The following is a 22,884-nucleotide window of genomic DNA, read 5'->3' on the forward strand; positions in this document are numbered from 1 at the left end:
GTGAAGGTAAAATAAGGCAATGTCTTCGGATAGTTCCTGTCCCCGCACAAGCAGTGACCAGCATTGACTCCATCATCATTATTCCATTTATATGGTAGAAATTCCTACAATAGAATGTTCACCAAACGTTGCCGGCACTGGCATGGTGTGTTAATCAGTGACTGCAAAGTCTAGACACGTGGGTATTATTATTTTACGTGGATGATCACATGAACTATGAATAAACTGTGTATTGTGGATGTTTATCTTTGTTTCCAGATTGTTTTGTGTTTTAACTTTTTTAGAGACAGGGTCTCCTTCTGTAGCCTGGGCTGGAGTGCAGTTGCAAATCATAGCTCACTGCAGTCTTGACCTCCTAGGCTCAAGTGATCCTCCTGTCTCAGACTCCCAAGTAACTACAGGCAAGTGTCACCATGACTAATTTTCAAAATTTGTTTTTGTAGTGGTGGGGTCTCTCTGTGTTGCCCAGGCTGGTCTCGAACTCTTGGGATCAAGTGATCCTCTATCCTTGGCCTCCCAAAACATTAAGATTACAAGCAAGAGCCGCTGCACCCGGCCTTTCCAGATGTATGGCCACATTGAGTCCTCCCCTCAACCTTACCAATCAGGGATGATTATCATAGTGTATTTTTTTAAGATGTGGAAATCGGGGCTCCAAGGTGCCGAGTGGCTTACCCAAAGGCCCTGGGCTAGAGACAGGTGCAGCCCTTTGGAAGCCAGAACTTGTGGAAGTTCTAGAGGCTGTCAGACAGGCCGCCTGTCACTGGGGTCACAGAGGTCACTGCCATGTGGGACACTGGGCCCTCAGGTGCTGCCACACATGGCTTTTCTCCAGGCTGAGCACTGCAGAGCCCAGATTCAGAGCAGGCTATCCTGGGCCTCCATGGGGCAGCTGGTTGCATGCATGGGGTGCCTTAGGGGGGAAAGGTGGGGCGTAACCCCTTCCCTGGATCTTAGGGGGCCTGGTCCATCATAACCCCCTGCCCCTTGGATGCTGGTGATACCCCTTCCGCTCCCAACACTGGTGGCCTCCCTCTCTGTCCTCTCTGACAATGGTAACCTCTTTCCTCAGGTGAGCCCTCCTGTTAGCCACTGCCCCCAGCCCTTCTCCCAGCATGTTGATGCTTCCTGGGGCTCTCAGGTCTGCATAAGCTCAGGGCTCCCAGCCCCTTCCACAGGCAGCAGCAAGGCAAATTCACCTGCTGGCTGTGGAACTGACCGTGTGCTGACCGTGGTGGCTGAGCAGGTGTGGGTGTGTATGTCCAAAGGGTGAGGGGTCGTGGCGGAGGTCTGGGCTCCTGTGCCAGCAGCTGTGCTGGGGAGCACCTCGAGTCTGCGACTTTCCACCCCAGCGATACTGGGAGGCTCAATTGGAGCCTGCTTGGGACTCAGGTCCTTGTTGCTTCCAGAAGAAAAGTCCCTTCATTGTCCCAGGAGGCATTTGGGGCAATGTGGTCATTTATTCTCAGTCCTGTCTAGGTGACAGCCTGAACTCTGGTCTATGCTGTGACCACGGGATGGAGGTGACGCTGGCTTACTTTGTGAGCTTCTCTAACTTTACCATTTTGTTAGTTGCATTTTGTTTTCATTCTAACTAATCTTTCTTACAAGGTAACACACAGCGTGTGCTACAGAAACAGCTTATGAAACATACTCCCTCTTTCCCCCGTGTGCCAGCAGCCAGGGCTCCCCACTTCTTTTTTTTTTTTCTTTTTTTGAGACAGAGTCTTGCCCTATCACCCAGACTGGAGTACAATGGCGCAATCTCGGCTCACTGCAAATTCTGCCTCGAGGTTCAAACAATTCTCCTGTCTCAGCCTCCTGACTAACTGGGATTTCAGGTGCCCGCCACCACACCCAGCTAATTTTTGTATCTTTAGTAGAGACGGGGTTTCACCCTGTTGGTCAGGCTGGTCTCAAACTCCTGACTTCATGATCCGCCCACCTCGGCCTCCTAAAGTGTTGGGATTACAGGCGTGAGCCACGGTGCCCAGCCCAAGCATTCTCTATTTCTTTGGGGAGTCCACAGACATTTTCTTTGCATACACCACTGTGCACCTGTATACTATCCCTGTTCACACACTGGTGGCATGTGCCGTGTGAATTTGTGCACTGGGGTTTTCTTTGGCCTGTTTATTTCAGATCAGTTTCCTGTTCGTGCATGGAGATCACTTTCTTTCTTTCCACGTCTGCACACAGGCCATTGACAGGATAGACGATGACTTACTTAGTCCCCTGTGGACAGGCATGTAGGTTGCTACCAGTCTCTGCTACAACAAACAGCACTGCCATGAGCTTCCTGGGACATTCACCTTCACATATCCCAGAGTCTACAAACATGGCCATTTCATGGACAAGGAAGGGGTCCTAGGAGTGTTTCTTCCTTCTATCTTCTCACAGACTTGCTCTACAGCCATTCACTCAGAATTCTCACCGGCCTGGCTCTGCGCTGGGATCCAAGGCTGCCCCAGGCCTGGCCTCTGCCCCAGGAGAGGTGACAGCCTGGTGGGAGAGCAGGCACGCAGAAGTCTTTGAGGCTCCTTGGTGCCTGCATAGGGTAGCTTCATGGGCATAAGACAAGGGAGTGACCCCTGTCTGGGACAAGAGGAAGGTAATGACTCTGGAGGAAGTCATATTCAGTGGAGGAGCTGAAGTTTATGAGGCAGAGAAGCGGGAGGGAGGACAGCATGGGTGGAGGGCAGAGCATGAGGAGGCAGCATTTCATCCTGGAATTAGGGACATCTTCACGTTACATGACAAAAGGTGAGGGCTTCTGGTGGCCCTGAGTGGGTCGCAGGAGGGAGGGTCTCACAGAGGGAAATTCAGCGCACGCTGCTGAGCTGCCGCTACTGTGGGTGCCCCCTGGCCGGTACAAGCCCCAGGCTCTCTGTGGTTCTGACAACCTTCCTGGAGTCCAGGCTTTAGGGGATCACTGGTGACCCCTCAGGGGGAGATGGGTGGTCGCCTTCACCCCCAGGAGTCATACAGGTTTGGTGGTTTTCATATTCCAGATGAGATGGACCAAACGCCTCCGGCGCGTCCTGAATATCTGGTCTCAGGGATTCGAACTCCCCCTGTGAGGAGGAACAGCAAACTGGCCACCCTGGGCAGGATCTTCAAACCCTGGAAATGGAGGAAAAAGAAAAATGAAAAACTGAAGCAGACCACGTCAGGTAAGGGCCTGGTGACGGGTGCGGGCAGGCTCTGGCTGGGACCAGCGTCCTTGTCATGGTGCTGTGGCCCCTGCTGATCTGTGACTTCCCGGCTCCTACAGGGGAGGGGCAGACTGTGCTCCCTGGCCTGTGATGGCCTGGAGCCACACAAGTTCCCCCGCTGGCCCCACCTGGCTGCCCCGAGGCCCTGTGGTGGGGTTGGCACCAGGCACCCCATGGGGGACGCTCTGCCCAGACCCTAAGGTGCCCACAGGTCCCCTGGGACCTAAAAAGTCCCTGTCCAAAATGAGGCCTCTGACTCATTTAGGGCTGGCTGGGCCGAGACACTGGCCTTGGAGCAAGCTCTCGCTCTCTGGCTTCACTTGGGCGGCGAGCCCCCAGCCACGCCACACCCACAGGGCCTCACCTCCCACACCTGCAATCTCATTTGGAGGATGCTGGGGCCTGGGTCCTGCCCCCACAGATTCGAGTTTAGTTGGCCAAGAGCCCCTGGGTGACTCAGGGTCGAGGCCCCCAGTTTGGCCTTAACACCCCTGGGCCTCACTTCTTCCTGAAAGACAGGGGCTGCTCCCTGGCTCCTAAGCTCTCTTAGCATGCCTGTCCCTACACCCTCCCACCAAAGCGCCCAGAAGGTTCCACTCACCTCCTGCACCCTCACGCCCTGTCAGCCCTGGCTCTGTGGGAAGTGGGGTTGTGATGGCTGGTCCTGTTGCCTCTGCCTCCCTGGAATCCACCCTGGGAACTGCAGCTACGAGGCTGAACCACGGATAGGGTGGACCCAGGAAGTGGTGATGGGACAAGCAGGCACATGGCGGCAGGGCACGGCCCTCAGCACTTGGCACGAAGGAGCCAACTCAACCCTCAGAACCTCCTGCTAGGCCAGCGCGCTCCCAGGATCCTGCCCCATCATAAGGATGGAGAACAGGCCCAGAGAGCAGAAGTCACTCATCCAGGGTCACACAGCCAGCAGGTGGCAGGGCTGGGGCTTGAATTCTGGCAGCCCGGTGTGCTGGCTCCTCAGCCTGGGCTCTGTGGATGGCAGTGTTCTGAGAAGCAGAGCCCGAGGAGGTGGCATCTCCATCCTAGGACCCCGCCTCTGAGCCAGACCCTGTGAGCAACCCCTAAAAGCAGTGAGTGAGGGAGCTGCTGATGTGGCATTAGTGCCCAGCTTCGGGAACCAGGCCTGGCGAGGGCCTGTCTCAGGCTGTTGCCTTAGGTGGTCCCTGGGGCCCCATTTCCAGCTCTAAAGAGGCACAAGCTCTGGGGCTTTGAGAACAGGGGAGGTGAAGGCCAGGCGTTACAGCGCCCAGGTCCACGGCAGGGGAGGCAGCCAGCACCGACAGCAGTCCCCCCAGTCACGCTTTTGTGGGTGTTTCACAAAATTATTATTTTGACCACCCAAGAAGTTGATAGATAAAATTCTTGTCAAAATGAAAACAGAACAAGCATCAGCATTCAGCAAATCTTGAGCACCTCCTGTGTGCCTGGTACCAACAGCAGGGGCCCAGGCCGGGCTCACCTAGAGCTTTCCGCAGAGTAGGGAGTCGAGTGACAAACTGTGCAAGCCACCAATGAACCAGCACGCCGGTCGGTGACGGACTCCCTCGCTGCATGTGAAGCTCAGCTAGGCGGGCCGCTTCCATTGGCTCCCTGTGTCTGGCGGGGCCCCTCACACACGCACAGCACCGAGGGGCTCTTTGCGCTCCAGGCTGGATGGCAGGACCACTGAGCAGGCCCTGGGGTAGAAATGATCTGGGCGGGTACTGCTTTGGGCCCAGTGGTCTGAGAAGACCCAGTTGAGGAGGCTGCATTGAGCTGAGATGTAATTGGCTAATTGGGAAAGGCGGGGAAAAGCATCGTCACGGCAGTGGGGACAGCCCTTGCAAAGTGCCAAGCTGGAGAAGGCACATCTGTGCAGCAGTGAAAGGCCAGGGGGTGGGGAGACTGGAGCAGAGTGACCTCTGTGACCTCGGTTGGGTCTCGCATTCCCCAGGCCCAGTGCCCACCCACCCCACTGCTCCCCCTCCCCCCACAACGATCCCCCTCCTCTCCCTACCGCTGTGGGACTGGAAGGCTGAGGTTTGTCTCCTGAGGATTCCAGGCTCCTTGGCCTACTCCATGATGTGCTGTGTGAGTTCACCATCAAGATGCTTTGGGGCCCCTGCACGAGCTCTGGGGGTCTCGGGGTGATTACCAGCAGTACCCCCACCAGCAGGACCATCCTTCAGGCGTTTGGAAATTTGAGGAACAGTGCTGCGTTTTGTTTACTTATTCCAAACCACTCTTTTCTCTTAAAGCGGGGGTGTTGGTTGTTTCGGCTTGTCAAATTCCTGATTTCACGGGCATCACTGGTTAGGACGAGCTGAAGTCAATGCAAAGATGATTGAAAGAGAAAGATGTAGTGAACAGCAGTTTTGGCAGGCGAGGCTGGGGGGACCCACTGAAGCTGGCCCTCAGGGGCTGCAGGGTGGGAGCGGCAGCTTAGTCCGTGCCTGCAGTAGCAGGCGGCTCAGAGCCACTCAGCCACTCACACGCTGCACCACCTTTACAAGCTGCACTGCCCCTGATGCCCCCATCCCTGAGATGAGGAGGCTAGACCCTTGCAGCTGCCAATTTGGGTCATGGGGAAGTCCTCAAGTCAGTGCAGGCAAAGACCTGCCATGTCTGGGGCTGGCTACCATGGGCACTGCCTGCTGCTGGCCTGGGGATGGACGGGGTCCACTCAGTGCTCAAGGCCTCCACCCCTGATCTTCCAGCTGTTTTGTGAGTCTGGCTGTAGCCTCTTTGCTGACACTCCCGAGGCCAGCATTCACTTTGTCAGTTTTATCCACAATTCTGGCACCTGGAAATTGGCTTGGAAATTGGGACCACGGAAAGGAAATTCTGTTCTCTCTGCCCCAAAATGCCCCCACCCTGCTGTGTTTAGGTTTCTCTATTTGTCCTTTGGCTTTAGGGTAAATATCCTTGGGGAAGCCACCCTGGAGGTCAAGGATGGGATGGGCTTCCCCAGACAACTGCCCTCTCCCACCAGTCCCCCACCCTGGGCCTGACTTATCCCTCTTCACCCACTTCTAGACACTTGCCATCTGTCCTCCTGCAAGTGCTGGCCTCAGGCAGAGACTGTGCCTGTTTTGCTCACGGCAGAATCTCCTGTGCCTAACATTGTTCCTGGCACGCAGTAGGTGCTCACTAAACGTGTAAGGGGTTTCCACAGATTGAACACCTGGTCACCATGGCCTGTCCCCCCAGTGGAGCCCATGCCTCTGACCACGAGGCTGTGTGGGTTCCGCCCTCCATGACTCCCCGGCACCCAGCTCAGCACTTGGCACATAGCAGGTCCTCGGGAAATACTTCTGAATAAGTGGAATCATTCCATCGCCAGTGCCTGTTTGCCACCTGCCTCCCCTACTGGACATTAAGCTCAGCCAGGTGGCTGACTCTGTCCGTCCTCTGGCACCTGGCAGGGCCCCTTGCACACACACAACACTGATGGGCTCTTTGTGACCCAGGCTTAACGGCAGGCACTCTGCGTCTTTCCAAGAAAGGGTTGAAGTGGTTATGTAGTCTTACATTTGGAAATTGGGGCTCACCCATAGGCAAATAGTTTTCCTGACAGTTAGAAGGAAAATGATGATATAGAGCAGCCCAAGGCCTGCCTGGGAGTGGGAGAGAATGGGAGAAGGTGGGGTGAGTCACCCACGTTTTTTGCTTCGGGTAGGGGAGGCAGGAAGGGGTATTCCGAAGGAGGAATTGACAAAGATTTGGCAAATTAGGGTTGGTGGAAGGGGATGGGGGCTGGCCTCCCCACTTCTTGTCCATGTGGTAGATTCTTCCGAAGCTTTTCACCTGGGTTTATTGGAAGAAGCTCTAGTGGGACAGCCGCACAGAAGGATCTCATCCATTAGTGGATATTAACAGTGGCCAGGAGGCACTTAGTAAAAGCTAACAGGAATCACAGAAAATGAGTCCAGGGTGTTGCGGGCAGAGGAGGGGGTGCTTTCCTTGATTGGTAAGTTAAGGAGCATTTGATGAAGGGTAGGAATGGATGGTGGGAGCTAGCTTAGAGAGGGGCGTTCTGTGTGGAGGGGCTTTCCAGATAACTCACAGAAATGATCGCTGTAGAGTATCTACTATGTGCACTACTATTGCTTTTTGGCTGTGGTTTATGTGCATAGCTGAGCAGAGTGCTTGGTAAGAAAGTTGGGCCTTGCCAGTGGACCAGGCCCCTAACCCCAAGGTGCCTGCTAGCTCACTGTTTTTGGTTGGTAAACTTAAGCCTGGCATTGGCTATGGCTTGGACAGGGCCCGGTGATACCTTCGCCCAAGACTTATCTGTGTGTTTGTGTGTTGGGCAGCGCTGGAGAAGAAGATGGCTGGCAGGCAAGGCCGAGAGGAGCTCATCAAGAAGGGGCTGCTGGAGATGATGGAACAGGGTAAGTGGGACCCCTCCCTGCTGGAGATGATGGAGCAGGGTAAGTGGGACCCCTCCCTGCTGGAGATGATGGAGCAGGGTAAGTGGGACCCCTCCCTGCTGGAGATGATGGAGCAGGGTAAGTGGGACCCCTCCCTGCTGGAGATGATGGAGCAGGGTAAGTGGGACCCCTCCCCGCTGGAGATGATGGAGCAGGGTAAGTGAGACCAGTCCCTGGTTCATAGGGACACAGTTCTGGGAATGCAGAATGGAAAGTCTCATGTGAACCCAGGAAGCCTGTGAGAGACAGAGCAGAATCAGAAGAGGGCCGTGTTCAGATGAAGCCTGCAAGGTTGGAGCAGTGGCCCACGTCAGGAGCCATTCCACTGGTCCAGCCCCCAGGGGCGTGGGAAACCCCATCGCTGAGCTGAAGGGCTCCCTGTCATGGGTAGGACTCCTCCCCAGGGAATGTCTAACTGAGCTGGATGTGCACAGCAATGTTTTTTTCAGCATTAACTTTTTTTTACATATTCACATTTCAGTCCTCCATTTGGGGAAATTATTTTTAATTCCACTGTCATCTACTCCCACTACCACCATGTATGAAGCACTCAGGACATGCTGGGGCTAGGTGGGGCATTCTGCACACCCTGTCTCACTGGTCTCCCCAGCATCCCTGTGGAAGGGTGCAGCGGTTTTACCATTTGCAGATGAGAAGTGTGAGGGTCTTGGTGGTGACTGCCCCAAGTCTTTGGAGCCTGAGAGCAGAGACGCAGAACCATCCTGGTCTCTTGGTCTCTGGTCTGGAGAGTTTAATCTCAGTGGTGTCTACACAGTCACCTTTGTTTCAGTCTTTCAGAAAGGCCAGTTGATATCACTCATGCAATTAACTCAACAGAGTTCTTGAATTCCCAAGTCTTTCTCTTTGTGATGGATGCCTGCAGGTGTGAGGCCCGGGACTTGGATGCTGACACCAGCCCTTGGTGCTTTCCGGTTCTCTGAGAGGCTAAATCTTGGTTAGGAGGTTTCACAAAACCTCGCTGCCTCTGGAAGACTCTCTGGAGCTGGACCAAGCGCTTGGCTCCTGATTTAAGGAATCTGGCCATGCACAGCCAATTTCCTGAGGCTTGCATGAATATATTGAATTCCTCTCTCCCCGCTTCAGCCTTAAAATATTACTAGTGTTTTTGTAATTTGGCCCAAATATCAGGAATTAGGAAGGAAGCTCCTGAAATAAACGAATCCAGATTTTATGCAGCAGGCCTGTCAGTGCACAAACCTAATTGTGGGCCCAGGCCTCTGTCATCATTTCCCTTCTTTAGATTCAAAGAGTGAAGTATTTTGATGATGCTATTTTTAGGGTAAATCTACATGGGAAATTGCTTAATACTGATCATAAAACCTTACAAGTACGAGGAAATCTCGGTGTCAAGTCCCGTGCCGTTCAGATGTTTAACACTCTGTTGCGACGCTCAGATTTGCGGAATACTGTTGCCGGGCTGGAAATCTGAAGGATTTTAATCTGGACGGGAAAAAAAAGTGCCCAACTCTGGCGTTTTGAACATGTTGCCAACAAGCCTGACTTTGGATCTTAGGGAAGGAGAAAGGGAAATGAAAACAGTGCTAAGGCCTTTTCTCATCTATTCTAAAAAAAGAAAATTACTTTTGTTGCGTAAAGAATAAGTATCTAGATTTGATTCCTCTCAAAAACGAAGCTATCATTTGAATAATTCAAGGGGAAAACTTCTAGGAGAGTTGGCTTTCTTTTCACTCTGAATTTTTGCAGATGATTTTGTCTGATGAACTCAGAACAGAGGCTGGCGAGGCATGCTTGGCCGTGGCCAGGCTGACGGTGTGGCTGTCACCCGGCTGTCGTGGGAGCCTGCTCTCTGGTTTTCCCAAGTCTGTGGGCAACATCACACACCCACAGTCTCACAGAATCACTTCAGATCAGGGTCAGCGAACCTTTTCTGGAGAGGGTCAGATAGTGCCCCGGAAGGGGCCATGCAGTCTCTGTTGCAACTACTCATCTCTGCTCTTGCAGCACAAAGGCACCCTGAGACAAAACATGCATGAGAGGGTGTGGCTGTGTCCCAAGAGAACTTTATTTATGGCTACTGGCCTTTGAATTTCATATAATTTTTATGTGCCACAAACTATTATTTTTCTTCTGATTTTGTTCTTTCGTCAGCCGTTTAACGATGCCACATCCAGGTGGTGGTCTGGATCGGCCCACACTGTGGTTTGCTCATTTCTACCTTCCATGCTCTCCTGCTAAATGATTATGGACCAGGAACTAGAGTGGCGTGAAACAGTCTCTTTCCTTGAAAGGGAAAATGCACTCCCAAACTGATGCCACGACCTTTTATTGTGGGCCCACTATGTTCCAGGGTCTGTGCTAGCTGCTGATCATACAGGTGAGCAAAATACTCTTCTGAATGCACACCCAGTGAGGCCATTAGATAACCCCACACAGAGCCAGCAGCTCACAACCTAGATGAGCGTGGTGAAGAACATGAGACAGGACCTGACCTGGCCCTCGGGGGCCGGGAGATGTTTGAGTCGGGTCTAAAGGTGGGCAGGAGGCCCCTCGCTGGTTCTCAGTTTGTTGCATGTTAGGATCACCTAGAGAGCTTTAAAAACCCTCGACCGCTCAGGCAGCAGTTAAATTAGACTCGCTGGGCGTGGGACCCAGGCGGCAGCGCTTCCTCATTCTCCACAGCTGATTCCAACTTTGATGCCAGAAGGTTGAAAAGCCAAGAGACCGAGGGAGGCGGGTAGTGGCTTCTAGCCCACGGGAGCAGCAGGTGCTCGCAGTGGAAGAAACCTTGAGATGGCGTTGGGCTGGAGGAGAGGAGGAAGGAGGAGGAAGCAGGAGAGGAAGAGGGGTTTGGGTCAAGAGGCCTCTCATCTTCCTGCCCACACACCGGCTGGGAGGCAGCAGCAGGACCACGCCGCGGCAGGAGACTGGGGCCGCCACGGGGCGAGTGAGTGGGGTCTGCGAGGAGCCCGAGTGTCTGCAGGGAACCGTCAGGGACGGGGCAGCAGGGGCGGCTCTGGGAGGGGACTTGCTGTTGACAGTCGCCTCTTCTGTGCCGCTTGAGTCCTTTCCTGCGTGCCACCTGCAATCAACCCGTAATCAGCGTGGTAATGACAGGGTGCGCGCTGAGGCTGGCCGCAGGCTCGGTCCTTCCCTGCGCCGCGGTTTCCAGCCTTCACCGGCGTCAGAAATGCCTTTTTCACTGGGTCGACCTGAGGTCAGGCCCCGTCTGTCCCGAATCGTCCTCTTGCAGGGTGACTGGGACCGTTGGCGGTGGGTGTGCAGCCGCCCTCTGCAGCTCAGGGGAGGACCCGGAGTGAGGGCCGCTGCTCCAGGGTAGGCACGCCGCGCTGCCGCCCCTGCCGTGGGCGCGAGGGCGCGAGGGCTCTCCGGGGTGACGGGCGGCGGTGCCTTCCTGGCTTTGGGGTGAAGGAACCCGCCGGCCCAGCCGCTGCCTTCCGCGCTGGCGGGGACGAATCTGCAGCCGCGGGCGCCCTCCTGTGGCCCGCCAGGCTCGGGAGCCTCCCCGCAGGGTGGCGGGGACTTCCCGCGGGACAGGCCCTGTGACGCTGCGGGAGTGGACTGCAGGGACCCCGGAGCCCCCCGCAAATTCACATTTGAACTTCCCTGGCCAGGACAAACACCAGAAGTGCCCTCGGCCTTGCACACACGCCCGTGCATACACGCCAGACACCCTGGAGCTTGCCCGGACGCAGGTGGGCAGCCTGGTGGAGTGAGCTGGGCTCCGGGCAGGGCCTGCAGAAGAGAGCCCACCAGCGCCCTGGGCGGTGAGGCAGCATCCAGGGCACGAGTTTGCTCCCCCACGGCGTGTTGTTTTATGATCGGTGGTCCGTTTTATGAACCACTCTGACCCCATCCGCTCCCGTTCCTGTGACTTTAATCATCAGCTAGGACCTAGGAGGGACCCTGCTGGTGGCATTATTACGTTATTAGATGTGTGCAGTGGGGCCACCTGTGTCCTGGGTGAGGGGAGAGCGACCCCTCTGCTGACTTCACTATATCTTCCACCCTCCTCTGAGATGTCAGTGACCAAGCAAGGCCAGACCCAATCTGGCAGGAAGGACCCGCTTCCCCAGCCCCCTCGCCCTGTTCCCCAGCCTAAGTTTCTCTGTGCCAGACACTGTTTATGTTCTGAATGACTTTCCTCCATCTCCCTGTATGCGTTGACTTGGCATTTTCTTAAATAATTTAAGGAATTTCATACCCCCCTCACTGGGTATAAAAGAAGATAGTTTGTTACCCTGTGTTGTGTTCAGTGACCTGAGATTGACTAGGCATTCTTTCCTCAGGGAATTAACGACAAGTCAAGCCTGTCTGGTTTCCATGTGGTAGGAATGCTGAGGGACACGTGTCTGCACGTGTGCACATATGTCCACCCGCATATGCTTGCACAGTGCACATACATGTGCCGTGACTGTACGCGTGTGTGCCTGTGTGTGTGTCTAGGAGTGCGTGTGCATATCTGTGGCACGTTCCCCCTCACTGTGGCTGCTCAGGCGCACTGCTCTGCCTTCCCCCCCTTGCACCCTCAGAAGGAACGTGGCCGGGGGAAGGCTGACCTTCCAGCCAGAGGACGGGGGCCTGGGCTCCCGCCGCTCGCTCCCCGCACCAGTGTTTCTTAGCAACAGCCCTGCCACCAGGGCTATTTTGGGAGCTGTAACTTTTCATTGAACATGGTTATGAGCTAGAGCTCTGGGCACAGCCCAGAAAAGTCCTGCAAGGGCTGCTGAGCTGCAAAATCAGGGAAGGTTCTAGGACTGCAGAGGGCCTGGTGCTTTTTCTGAGTCTGGAGACCTCTGGCCCTTCCAGGTTTGGTGCCCTGATCTTCTTATGGTGGTGGTTATGATGATTTTGTTGATGATGGTGATGATGGAGGTTTCCTTATTAACAGCAGTGGCAGTCCTGGCAGCAAAAGATCTGTGCGTTCTAAGGTTTTATGTCCACAACTGCAAGTGGCAGGTGGCAGCCTTGCCTGTCACATGGGGTGGGTGTGAAGTCAAGCTGGCAGAGCCCCGTGCTCCCCCGCACTGGCTCTCACGTTCCCTGTGTTGCCAGGGGCCGGTGAGCTGTGCTGTCACCGTTGCATGTTGAGTGCGAGTAAGCCAGTCACGAGAAGGGCTGATTGCAGTTTTGAGCTTTGTGGCATCTAATTTTGTCTAGTTGGTGCGCTCTCTTGGCTTGTATCTGGGTTGGTGGGCTCTTACAGCTCAGGGTCGAATGTGGTTCAGGACCTGTTTTTATGTGGCCTTTCAGCTAAGAGTGTTTTTTAAATGGAAAGACTTTTATATAAATAAAAAAAGAATCGAGGAAGAGTTGCATCACGGGTGACATGGCACGTGGCCCACAAAGCCCAGCATATTCACCATCTGCCCCTGTGGGAAGAGGCTGCCAGGCTCGCCTGGACCTCTGGGCAGCTGACACGGCTGTGTGGATGAGATCGTCCAGCCCCAAATCTCCGGACTTCTGGTGCGGCTGACCTTTTCATTTACCCAGAGGAGCCACGTGCAGCAGAGGGAATATGACCAGCAGCGATGATGAGGTCGAATCTCTCCAGGGTCCCAGGCAGGAAATGGGTCTGGCATGAGTCCTGGGTGTGGTGGGGACTCCGTGGAGGGAGAAACGGTTCTGTGCTGAGCCTGCTGTTAGCAGATGGGCCCAAAGGTGCAGGCCAAGGGGCTAGGTCACCCTTGTCACCCTCCTCTCATCATTAGAAACCATCACCAACAAGAACAATGACAGAAAGCATGGGTACTCCATGCCAGACGCATTCCATACCTTAGCTTTGTTCATTCTCAGTGTTGCCATGAAGCAAGCAGAAATATTATCCCCATTTTATAGATAAGGAGACTGAGATCCAGAGGAATTTGCTGTTTGGGCACCAAAAACAGCATTTGCTTGCTGTTTGTCCAAACAGGACAGTTTCAGGAGTGAAAGGGACACTGTTGAGGACCCGGACGGCAGGTGGGAATCCGGACTGACAAGGGCCTCTGGACCCTGGCCCTGCGGTAAATGTTCCCTCCTCCTTCCAGTGCCAGGATGGGAGGTGTGTGGGAGGAGGCTGGCTAGCGTCCCCACACGGCCACCTCATGGCTGTGTCAACGTGTGCAGGTCACACTGCCCTTTGCACCGGGCCTCCAGGAGCCTCTGTAGGGATTGAGGGGAGTCCTGCAGGGCCAGGTGAAGGCTTCGGGCCTGGGTTTAACATACATCTTGGTGACGCGACTGTGCCTGGCTGGCCCAGGGCCCTGACATCCTGCCGTTGGGTAACTGGGCCATTTCTTTTGCATTCTGAGTGCTGAGCCCTTCACCAATAAGGTGTGACCCCAGGGATAACAGGTCAAGGACCAGTCCCTCGGAGGCTGCAGCAGGCAAGCATCAAGAGAGGGGAAGCTCCGGGCCTTTCCTTACACCCTGCAGTGCCTGCTCTTCTGGGAAGGTGCCTGTCAGACCTGGGGACTCCCGGCCCTGTGTCCTCTCCATCCATGGGTGTGCCCTCATTCCTGGGCTCACGGTGCTGTGTGTGGTCTTCTGTATAGCCTCAGGCAAGGACTGTATCTTGTTGCCAGGGCCTGTCACAGTGCCAGACGTGTTGTGGGTGACCCATACATGCCTCTTTAATGGCTGGCCGAGGGTCGAACGGTGGGTGCAGAGCGAATTGCTTCTCTGCGGCCACAGCAACCCCTGCGTCTGGGTAGCCTACACAATCACCATTTGTTGTCCTCTGTCTGGGTTGGCCTATGATCTGTCCCATGTGTCTGCTGACTCCGGCCAGCCACCGGGCATGTCCTCAGGGCAAGGGTCCAGCGACACAGGAGGGACAAGCAGGACCATGCAGGCACTTCTCATGCCACTGCTGTTCATACCTGCTGTGTCCCATCGACCAAAGCAAGACACAAGGCAGGGCCTGGGGCAGAGTGGGGCTACCGCAAAGGTGCATGACAGTGGGTGTGGACATGGCTTGGGGACGCTGCGCAGTCTGCTACAGATGTCACAGGAAGAGAGGGCACACGGAGTGGAGTGTCAGAGCAGAAACCAGGCTAGGTGTGCTGAGGTGCCTGGGGCTCCCCTGGGGAAAGTCTGGACTTGGAGAAGGACTCCTGGGGTGTGTGGTTGGGGGAGAGGGTTGGGGAACTGCCCAGAGCCTGAAATAAATACTTCTCAGAAAGACTCTTGGGATGACGGAAGGGATGAAAGAAGGGAGGTGCAGGCATGGTTGACAGGTGCATTTCCTTGCAGATGCTGAAAGCAAAACGTGCAACCCCGATGGAGGACCCCGATCCGTGCAGAGTGAACCACCTACTCCCAAGCCGGAGATGCCGACTTCAGAAGATGCCCAGCCCGGAAGCCCCTCTGCCACTGGGACGGACCAGGTCTCCCTGGATGAGCCACTGGCCTCAGCCGCCCACTTGGACGATGCAGGTACTGGCTGGAGATGGCACGGGTTGAGTTTCTAGGATGGCCATTCGTCCCCACTGGTGCCCCTGGCTATAGCTTAGGCAACAGCCCTCAAAGAACATTATTCTCAAGAGACCCCGGCCCATGCTCCAAGCGCTGCCATGCTGTGCTGCCTGGCTGGCTTGAAGTGTTTGCTGGAGCATTTTTCTCTGCTGTCTCTTTCCAAGTCTGGCACAGCCAACTAATGAAGGTGCTTAACGATTTTCACCTCCTTTTCCTGGCACACCCCCTCCCCTCCCAGGGTGTCTTCGAATTTCACTGGGACCTTCTAGGCAGGAAAGTGCTCTCTAGAAGGGCAAGTGCCCAGTCGGGGGATTTTGGGGGCCCTAAAACAAAGGGGTTGGACGTAGGGTTGAGGGACTTTCCTGTGGCCTAAATCCCGCTGCAGAGGGCCTCTTTGCCTAAGAGATGCTCGGGTCCCCACGTGCGCCCATGCCTGGGAGCTGGCCAGTGCTGATGCGGGCTCTGCATGCTGTGGTCTGTGCAGGGCTCTTCCCGCTGCTGCTTGAGCAGAGGTGGGCTTGGTGCCTTGCTCCAAGCCTCAGTTTCCCTCTGTTAAATGGGAAAAGTAATGGGCCTACGTCAGGGCTGTTTGGAGGGCGGGAGGAACTTAGCACAGTGTCTGCTGTGTAGAGTGACTATTGACAAAGGCAGTAGGGGCGTTAGGGAGTGGTGATGGTTTTTATTTTAATTGAATAGACCAGGGTACTCCCAAGGATAGGGGAGAAGGAGGGAAGGATAGAGGGGAAGAAAGCAGGAACCAGCTGCAGAAACCCGTGGGTGCTTCACCAGCTCCTCCTGCTCCTCTCCCACCTGGAAGAGCAGTTCTTCTGGAGCGTCACTGTTGACCTGGAAAACCGTTGTCTCATAAAATTTCAGGCTATAAACAAGCCTCGCACAGTTTGGGGTGGGCAGGTGAGCGCATTCCTCTGTGAGTGTGGGAGGTTGGAAATCCAGCCCCAGGATAGCTGGCTGGGCCTCTGCTTCAGAACAGGGGAACACCTAATCTTCCATGCCCATGCTTCCTTCTGCCACACAAGGGTGACACCCACCCCCTCGCAGGCCATCCTCTCCAGCGTCCACAGCATCCCTGTGGTGCTAGCAGGCACCTGCCCAGAGCCGTGCTCAGCCCTCCTTCTGGGTGGCTGGCTGTGTCTCTCCAGTGTCACTTGCCTTGGAATTTGGGGTCTGAGAGTTGTGGCTCCTGGAGGGTCCCAGCTCTGACACAGAGGCCCCCTCTACACACACACACACACACACACACACACACACACACACACACAGGTCCACACAGAGGCCCCTATCCACACACACACACACACACACACACACACACACACACAGGTCCACACACACAGAGGCCCCTCCACATACACACACACACACACACAGAGGTCCATGGTCCATGCACAGAGGCCCCCTCCTCACACACAGGTCTCTATGTGCCCCAGGTGTCTGATGTTGGGGCTGGCGTGGTTCTTAGGCTGAGCAGAGCCTGGCCTTCCTGCTGTGGTGTGGACCCTGCAGCCAGCCCTTGTGCGTGGCCCTCGAGCCTCCCCGAGGGAGGCAGGGCTGCTGTGCCCAGCCGTACTGGGCTCATGCTGCCTGTCAGTGGTTTCTGTAGCTCAGCTGTGGGCCTGGGCCTGCTCCCTCAGCATTCTCTTCTGACCTCAGACACACGCTCTCGCTCTATCTTCAGATGGTGGGTGTGGGGATGGGTGTCTGAGAGCAGTGTGTGTCTGTTGAGATTATGGATTTGTATCAAGGACCCTCTCCTGGGTGAGGCATGCTGGGGGGCCTGAGGAGGAGTGGGAATCGGGAATCAGCTGGCCAGGGAGTGAGGTGGGGAGCGTCCCAGCAAGGGGAATAACATGGGAAGACGGGACAGGAGCACACATGTTTTCTCTAAAGCGCCAGAGAGGAAAGAGCGTCAGCTCTGCAGGCTGGAGGTGTCTGCCGAAGCCACTCTACTCATAGATGACAGAAGGGTGGGGCTCTTGTCATTGGAACTTTATGGATTGAAACCAGCCCAGGGCCCGGTGAGGTGGGTCATGCCTATCATTCCAGCACTTTGGGAAACCAAGACAGGAGAATCGCTTGACCCTAGGAGTTCAAAGCCAGCCTGGACAGCATAGCATGACTTCATCTCTATGAAAAAGTTTTGCTTTTGGGCTTTTGGTTTGAATTAGCCGTGTCTGTGGGTACATACCTGTAGTCCTAGCTACTCATGAAGCTCAGGTGAAAGGCTAGCCCGAGCCCTGGAGGTCGAGGCTGCAGTGAGCAGTGATTGCACCACTGTACCCCAGCCTGGTGACAGAGCCAGACTGTGTTTCAAAAGAAATTAAAATAAAAACAACCCATCTATTGGAGAGAGGGAAGAGGCCCAGCAGGCTTTCCCGAGGGCAGCTGGAACCCACAGGGTTGGAGAAACAATTGGCTTTGCTTTGTAGGAAGCTCTCTGCTGCTGACCGGGCAGGGCCTGGGGCCAGGGAGCCTGACGGAGCAGCGTGTGGTTCCCAGGGGGACTGTCTCATTCCTGACTTCCCCTGTGCCCCTGGGGCTTGTGAGATGACTTCATGTGAATGGCACATGGACAGACAATGAGAAAACATTATTAATGTTTAATTAATAATGAAGATGTTTAATTAAACAATAATGAAAACACTTTCAGTAATTAGGGCAAGTGGTATTGGCTTCTCATTTTGGGCAATAATAGAGATTTTCTTATAGAGATAAAAATGTGAATTCACTTAAAGTAAAATCTAGCAAACGAAAGTGTAGGAAGTACGGAGGAATGTCCAAAATGCCTAAAGCAGGAGCCACAAGTCTGGTTTGAGGAAGGCCGTTCCATTCCTTAGGGATGTAGCTGGCTTATTAGCAGTTAGTGACATTTGTCATCAAGCTGGGGATAACAAGAGCTGACACAGGTGGCTGCCTGTGTGCAGGGTCAGGAGCATGCACTCTCATTAGCTCATCTAGACCTGGAAGCGGCCCCCAGGGGTCTCATGCCTGTGATAAAAGCCTGGCACACAGGTTGAATAACTGGTACAAGTGACTGGAAACAGGGCAATGTCCTCGACATGAGGCCCACCCGGGTTTGAGGCACACGGCTGAACTTGCTGAGCTTCGGGGCCATGGGCAAGTGACTTAGCCTCTCTGATTCTGCTTAATCGACTGTAAAATGAGGATAATAATCACTCTGATCTCCCAGGATTGCTAAAATTAAATGAAGTGATCCCCAGGAAAGACATACCTCCATCTTAACACACACCGAGCGCTCAGGAGGTACTGTGGCTACTGCAGCTTCACCGTTTCACCATCATCATCTTCATCTGTTGTCTTCACTGTCAAACCAACCCTTGGAAAGGGACGCACTAACGCACAGTATTTAGCTGCCTACAGATGCTCCCTGAGAGCCCGTCTGTAGCAGCACGTGTGTTTTGGGATGAGGGGCCACCTGCAGTTTGCTTTTAAGCTGGGACAACCCCGAGGCCTCATCCAGCCCTACAGGTGTGGGACCCTGCAGCAGGGACATTGCCCACCTCCACAACACCAGGGCAATGTTTAGAAGCTTGGCCATGAACAATACCCCCAAAACAGGTTGTAACGTAACACAGGGACCTTAATACGCTATTGAAAAAATTGCCAGCCAATGTTTAAAAATGAGACGTGTTCACAGAAATCCACATGTGCGGTTTCTTTTCAGTCGTTAAAGTTCAGGCCCCCCTGGGTTCCTGTTCCCACATAGCCAGGGTCACTGGTGCTAAGCAGGGGTGTCCCTGTAGATAGGCCTGGCCCTTTGAGGGTTGGAGTTTGCAACCCCTTCCATGAAGGTTAAGAGCCTGGTCTTTGGAGCCAACCCCTGTGTTACTGACTTCATCTTCTGCTCTTTGGGCCTTGGAATTTTGTGATGGAACAGTTACGGCAACGTGAGTGGTTGAAGCCTGAGGTCCTGTGAGGCAACGTGGTCCTCGGTCTCCAGTTTCTACTGCAGAGCTCAGGGGTCCAGCTGTTTGATGCTGTTTGTCTGATGCTGTCTGCTCTCTTCCCACGTTCTGCACCTCAGCACCCTGGGGAGCGGCCCACATCTGGGCCCAGTCGCTCTGTGTTGTGGGTAATTCCATAACAGACAGATGTCATCTAATGGCAGACAAAGCCAGATCCTCGAGTGGCAAATGTGTCATGTGAGTGCTGGAGCCCGGGCCCTGCTTCTCTCCTTGACCTTGACAAGTTCAGGGAAACTTCATATGGGCCCAGAACGTAGTGCCCCATGGGTCATGGTCTACACCTGCGGGAGCCCCTAGGGTCTCTGCAATGGTGCTCACTGCCATCCTGAAAGGTGAGCTGCTTTCTCTTAAAAAACAAACCTCCCTTGAACTTTGCTGTGGATGGGGAGAGAGGTCATCAACAAGCACAAGGGGCTGTCCTGGGTCACTCCTGGCACTCAGGTGGCAACATCCAGGCCTGGGGCTGCTGCTTCCCCGTGCCCCAACCATGACGAGTGTGGGTGGAAGGGGATACATCTGAATATTGCACATCTCTCGGGAGGAGGACACTGTCAATGATTTTGACCATTATTTTCCTTGAACCTTTGTTTCGGCCATTTGGGTTGACTTTTTGTGTTTGGGGTGATTTTGCTTTGCTTGGTTTTGTTTGGATGGTGCTTGATATGGTTTGGCTTTGTCCCCACCCAAATCTCATCTTGAATTGTAGCTCCCATAATTCCCATGTGTTATGTGGGAGGGATCTGGTGGGAGATGATTCAATCATGAGGGTGGTTTTCCTGGTACTGTTTTCATGGTAGTGAATAAGTTTCATGAGATCTGATGGTTTTATGAGGGGGAACTCCTTTTGCTTCGTTCTCATTCTCTCGTCTGCCACCACGTAAGACGTGCCTTTCACCTTCCACCATGATTGTGAGGCCTCCCTGCCTGTATGGAACGTTGAGTACATTAAACTTTTTCTTTATAAATTAAAGGTATGTATTTAATGAATTATAAATTAAAGGTATGTCTTTATCAGCAGCATGAAAATGGACTAGGAAGTGCCACACCAGTGGCAGAGCATTCCCTACAAAGCCCAGAAGGATCTGGTGTTTTGACACAAATGGGAACAGGGTTCTGTTCAGCGTTTTTGTTATGGGACAGGGTGAGTTCCTGCCCTCCCACAAGTGCGCTAATAAAAAGGAGAGTGCACTCAGGGAGCAGGTTCTGTGTGCACTCTGTTATCTTATAGCAGCCCCATAGTTTTAGACAAGAAAACAGAGCCCAGAGAAGTTGTCACTTTCCCAAGGCCATAGAGCATAAACATGGCAGGACTGGGTTTGAGCTTAACCATAACACTCTACAGCCTAAATTCTAGAACGAAGCAGGAGATAAACGTTTGTTCTGCTTCTAGAATGTTCTGGAATGTGAGTGGCTTCTGAAGTCTAGAACAGCGGTTGTCAAACTGCAGGCTGCAGGTTAGATACTGCCCATGTCTGTGTCTGCATGGCCATGGAGCACTGCTTGAGAGGGCTGGCCCTGGGAGACAGGAGACCACAGTGAGGTGCCTCCCTCCCTGAGCCCCGCACCTGCCTCCCCAGCTAGTGGCTGCCCTTCACCACTGCCTGGGGCCTGTGCTGGTTCCAGCTACTCCTGGGGTCTGGGCTGTGGGTGACTGATGGACACTGAGTGGAGGAACCTCATCTGGGAGTCGGTGAGCCACCTGGCCCACAGCCAGCTGCCCAAGCTGAGACCAAGGACATGCTGGGTGTCACGGGGATGGAGTACAAGTGACCGTGGCTCACCATGTCCATCCTTGGGCTGGCCACCTTTGAACTCCAGAATGTCTTCAGCAGGTGGTAACTGGCTGCAAAATGTGCCCCCTTCCCTCTCAAGGCAAGTGGCAGGGCGGAGTTTTTCTTCTGATTGTTTAAGTTTCTACATAATATTCTTGATTTTGCCTCTTGTTCTGGAAAGCCAAATATATTTACTGTCTGGATCTGAATAGAAAGGTTTATCAGCCCCTGCTCTGGAAAATAAGTAAGGATTACACAGAAGGGTGTCAGTGGAATGTGCTTAGCAAAGAGATACCAGTACGTTGTGAAATTGTGGTGGTGTGGCTGAGCTTCAGGTATTTCCATTTCTAGCCCTGACCTCTGCATTGGGGTTTGTACAGTGTAGGAGCCTTTGTTGAGACTGCATTTGGTAAGAGGCAGCTCTGCTGGTCCAGCCCTAAGGAAGGGGTCCCCAAAATGCAGGGAACATGCAGAGCTGATGTCTTCTTTCACTTAAAAAAAATTGATTCAGCACTTGAGACATTAACAGATGTTGAAATTTCAGTTTTGACAAGATTCCAAAATACAACGGTGGCTGCACACTCACATGAGATGCAGAGGGCGGTGTCAGAGAGGAGAGGGAAGATGGGAAGGAGGGAGGGAGGGAAGGGATGCTGAAAACCGTCTCCTGCTCTTAGAGCCACCAGGCAGACCAAGGAGGTGAGGGTTGTGTGTGGTGAGGATGGATATTTTGGGGGAGACTTTGGAGGAGAGTTTTGGTGAGCATAGCTTGTGTGTGAGTCCAGAGGCCATCAGGGTGGAGGGTGGGGAACCCACAGTCCCACCTTGGGCAGGTAGAATGGGGAACCTCAGAGGCTTACCCTTTACCCTGTGGCTTAAGGCAGTTGCCCCATGACCATTGCCTCAGTCCTGGGAAATTCAGAGCTCCCTGCCCCGTGCAGTACCCACTGGCCATATGGCTGTTTAAATTAATGAAAATTTAAGCTTCTTTGTCACTCCAGCCACTTGTCCAGTGTTCAGTGGTCATGAGGGGCTGCTGGCCACCATATGGACCTGGAAGAAATGTCCTCATCATCTTAGAAAGTGCTACTGGGCAGTGCTGAGGGTCAGGGTGGCTACACCTCTGCTTTGGCATGAAACAAGGAAAGGTGTTGTTTGGATTGGCCAGCCTTCCAGAGTTCTCCATACTAACAGACTGTAATAGCAAGAGAGACCACAGGGCCCAAGCCGTAAATATTTTCTACCTGGCCCTCTGCAGGAAAGGCCCGCCAATCCCTGGTTTGGAGAATGAGTTTCCACTGGGGTGGGAAGCATTGCCTGGAGTTGAGAGGCTGGTGAGGAGGCCCAGGCAGAAGTTCTGATAGCTCAGAATGGGAGACACATGGATATTTCTGAGAAATACTTTGGAAGCAGAGTTCATGGGACTTGTCTGTGAATTGGATATAAGAGGTAGGGAACAGGGAGGAGAGGACAAGAGTAGGATGGCATGGGGCATCTGGTCTGGCTGGACAGCTGATGGGCCATGGAGCACTGAACATGGTGAAAGTGGCTGATATGGTTTGGCTGTGTCCCACTCAAAATCTCATCTTGAATTATAACCCCCATAATTACCGTAATCTCCATGTGTCAAGGGGGAGACCAGGTGGAAGTAATTGAATCCTGGGGGCAGTTCCCTCCATGCTGTTATTACAGTGAGTTCTCAGGAGATCTGATGGTTGTATAGGGGCCTCTTCTTTCTTCACCTGGTAAATCTCCTTCCAGCCACCTTGTGAAGAAGGTGCTTGCTTTCCTTTCACCTTCTGCCATGATTGTAAGATTCCTGGGGCCTCCCTAGCCATGCTGAACTGTGAGTCAATTAAACCTCTTTCCTTTATAAGTTACCCAGTCTTAGGCAGTTATTTTTAGCAGTGTGAGAAAAGACTAATACAGTGGGGGTCTGTCTGGACTAGTGCCATGTCCACAGCTTCTAGAATAGTGCCTGAATCCCATGGTTGTTCAATAACAT

At 53.8% G+C, this 22,884-nt stretch overlaps 1 protein-coding gene across 5 annotated transcripts in view; it reads left to right on the forward strand.

The window, feature by feature from the left end:
- Positions 1-22,884, forward strand: part of PHACTR3 (phosphatase and actin regulator 3) — a 258,465-nt gene that overhangs the window by 156,655 nt on the left and 78,926 nt on the right. For all 5 annotated transcript variants that reach the window (XM_037729564.1, XM_037729565.1, XM_017503447.2 and 2 more), the window contains exons 2-4: positions 3,012-3,173; positions 7,529-7,606; positions 14,882-15,064. In XM_037729564.1, the coding sequence (XP_037585492.1) occupies positions 3,012-3,173; positions 7,529-7,606; positions 14,882-15,064 (423 nt within the window). The remainder of the gene's footprint in view (positions 1-3,011; positions 3,174-7,528; positions 7,607-14,881; positions 15,065-22,884) is intronic.

Source organism: Cebus imitator, unplaced genomic scaffold, assembly GCF_001604975.1.
Source record: "Cebus imitator isolate Cc_AM_T3 unplaced genomic scaffold, Cebus_imitator-1.0 Scaffold311, whole genome shotgun sequence".
Lineage (NCBI taxonomy): Eukaryota > Metazoa > Chordata > Mammalia > Primates > Cebidae > Cebus > Cebus imitator.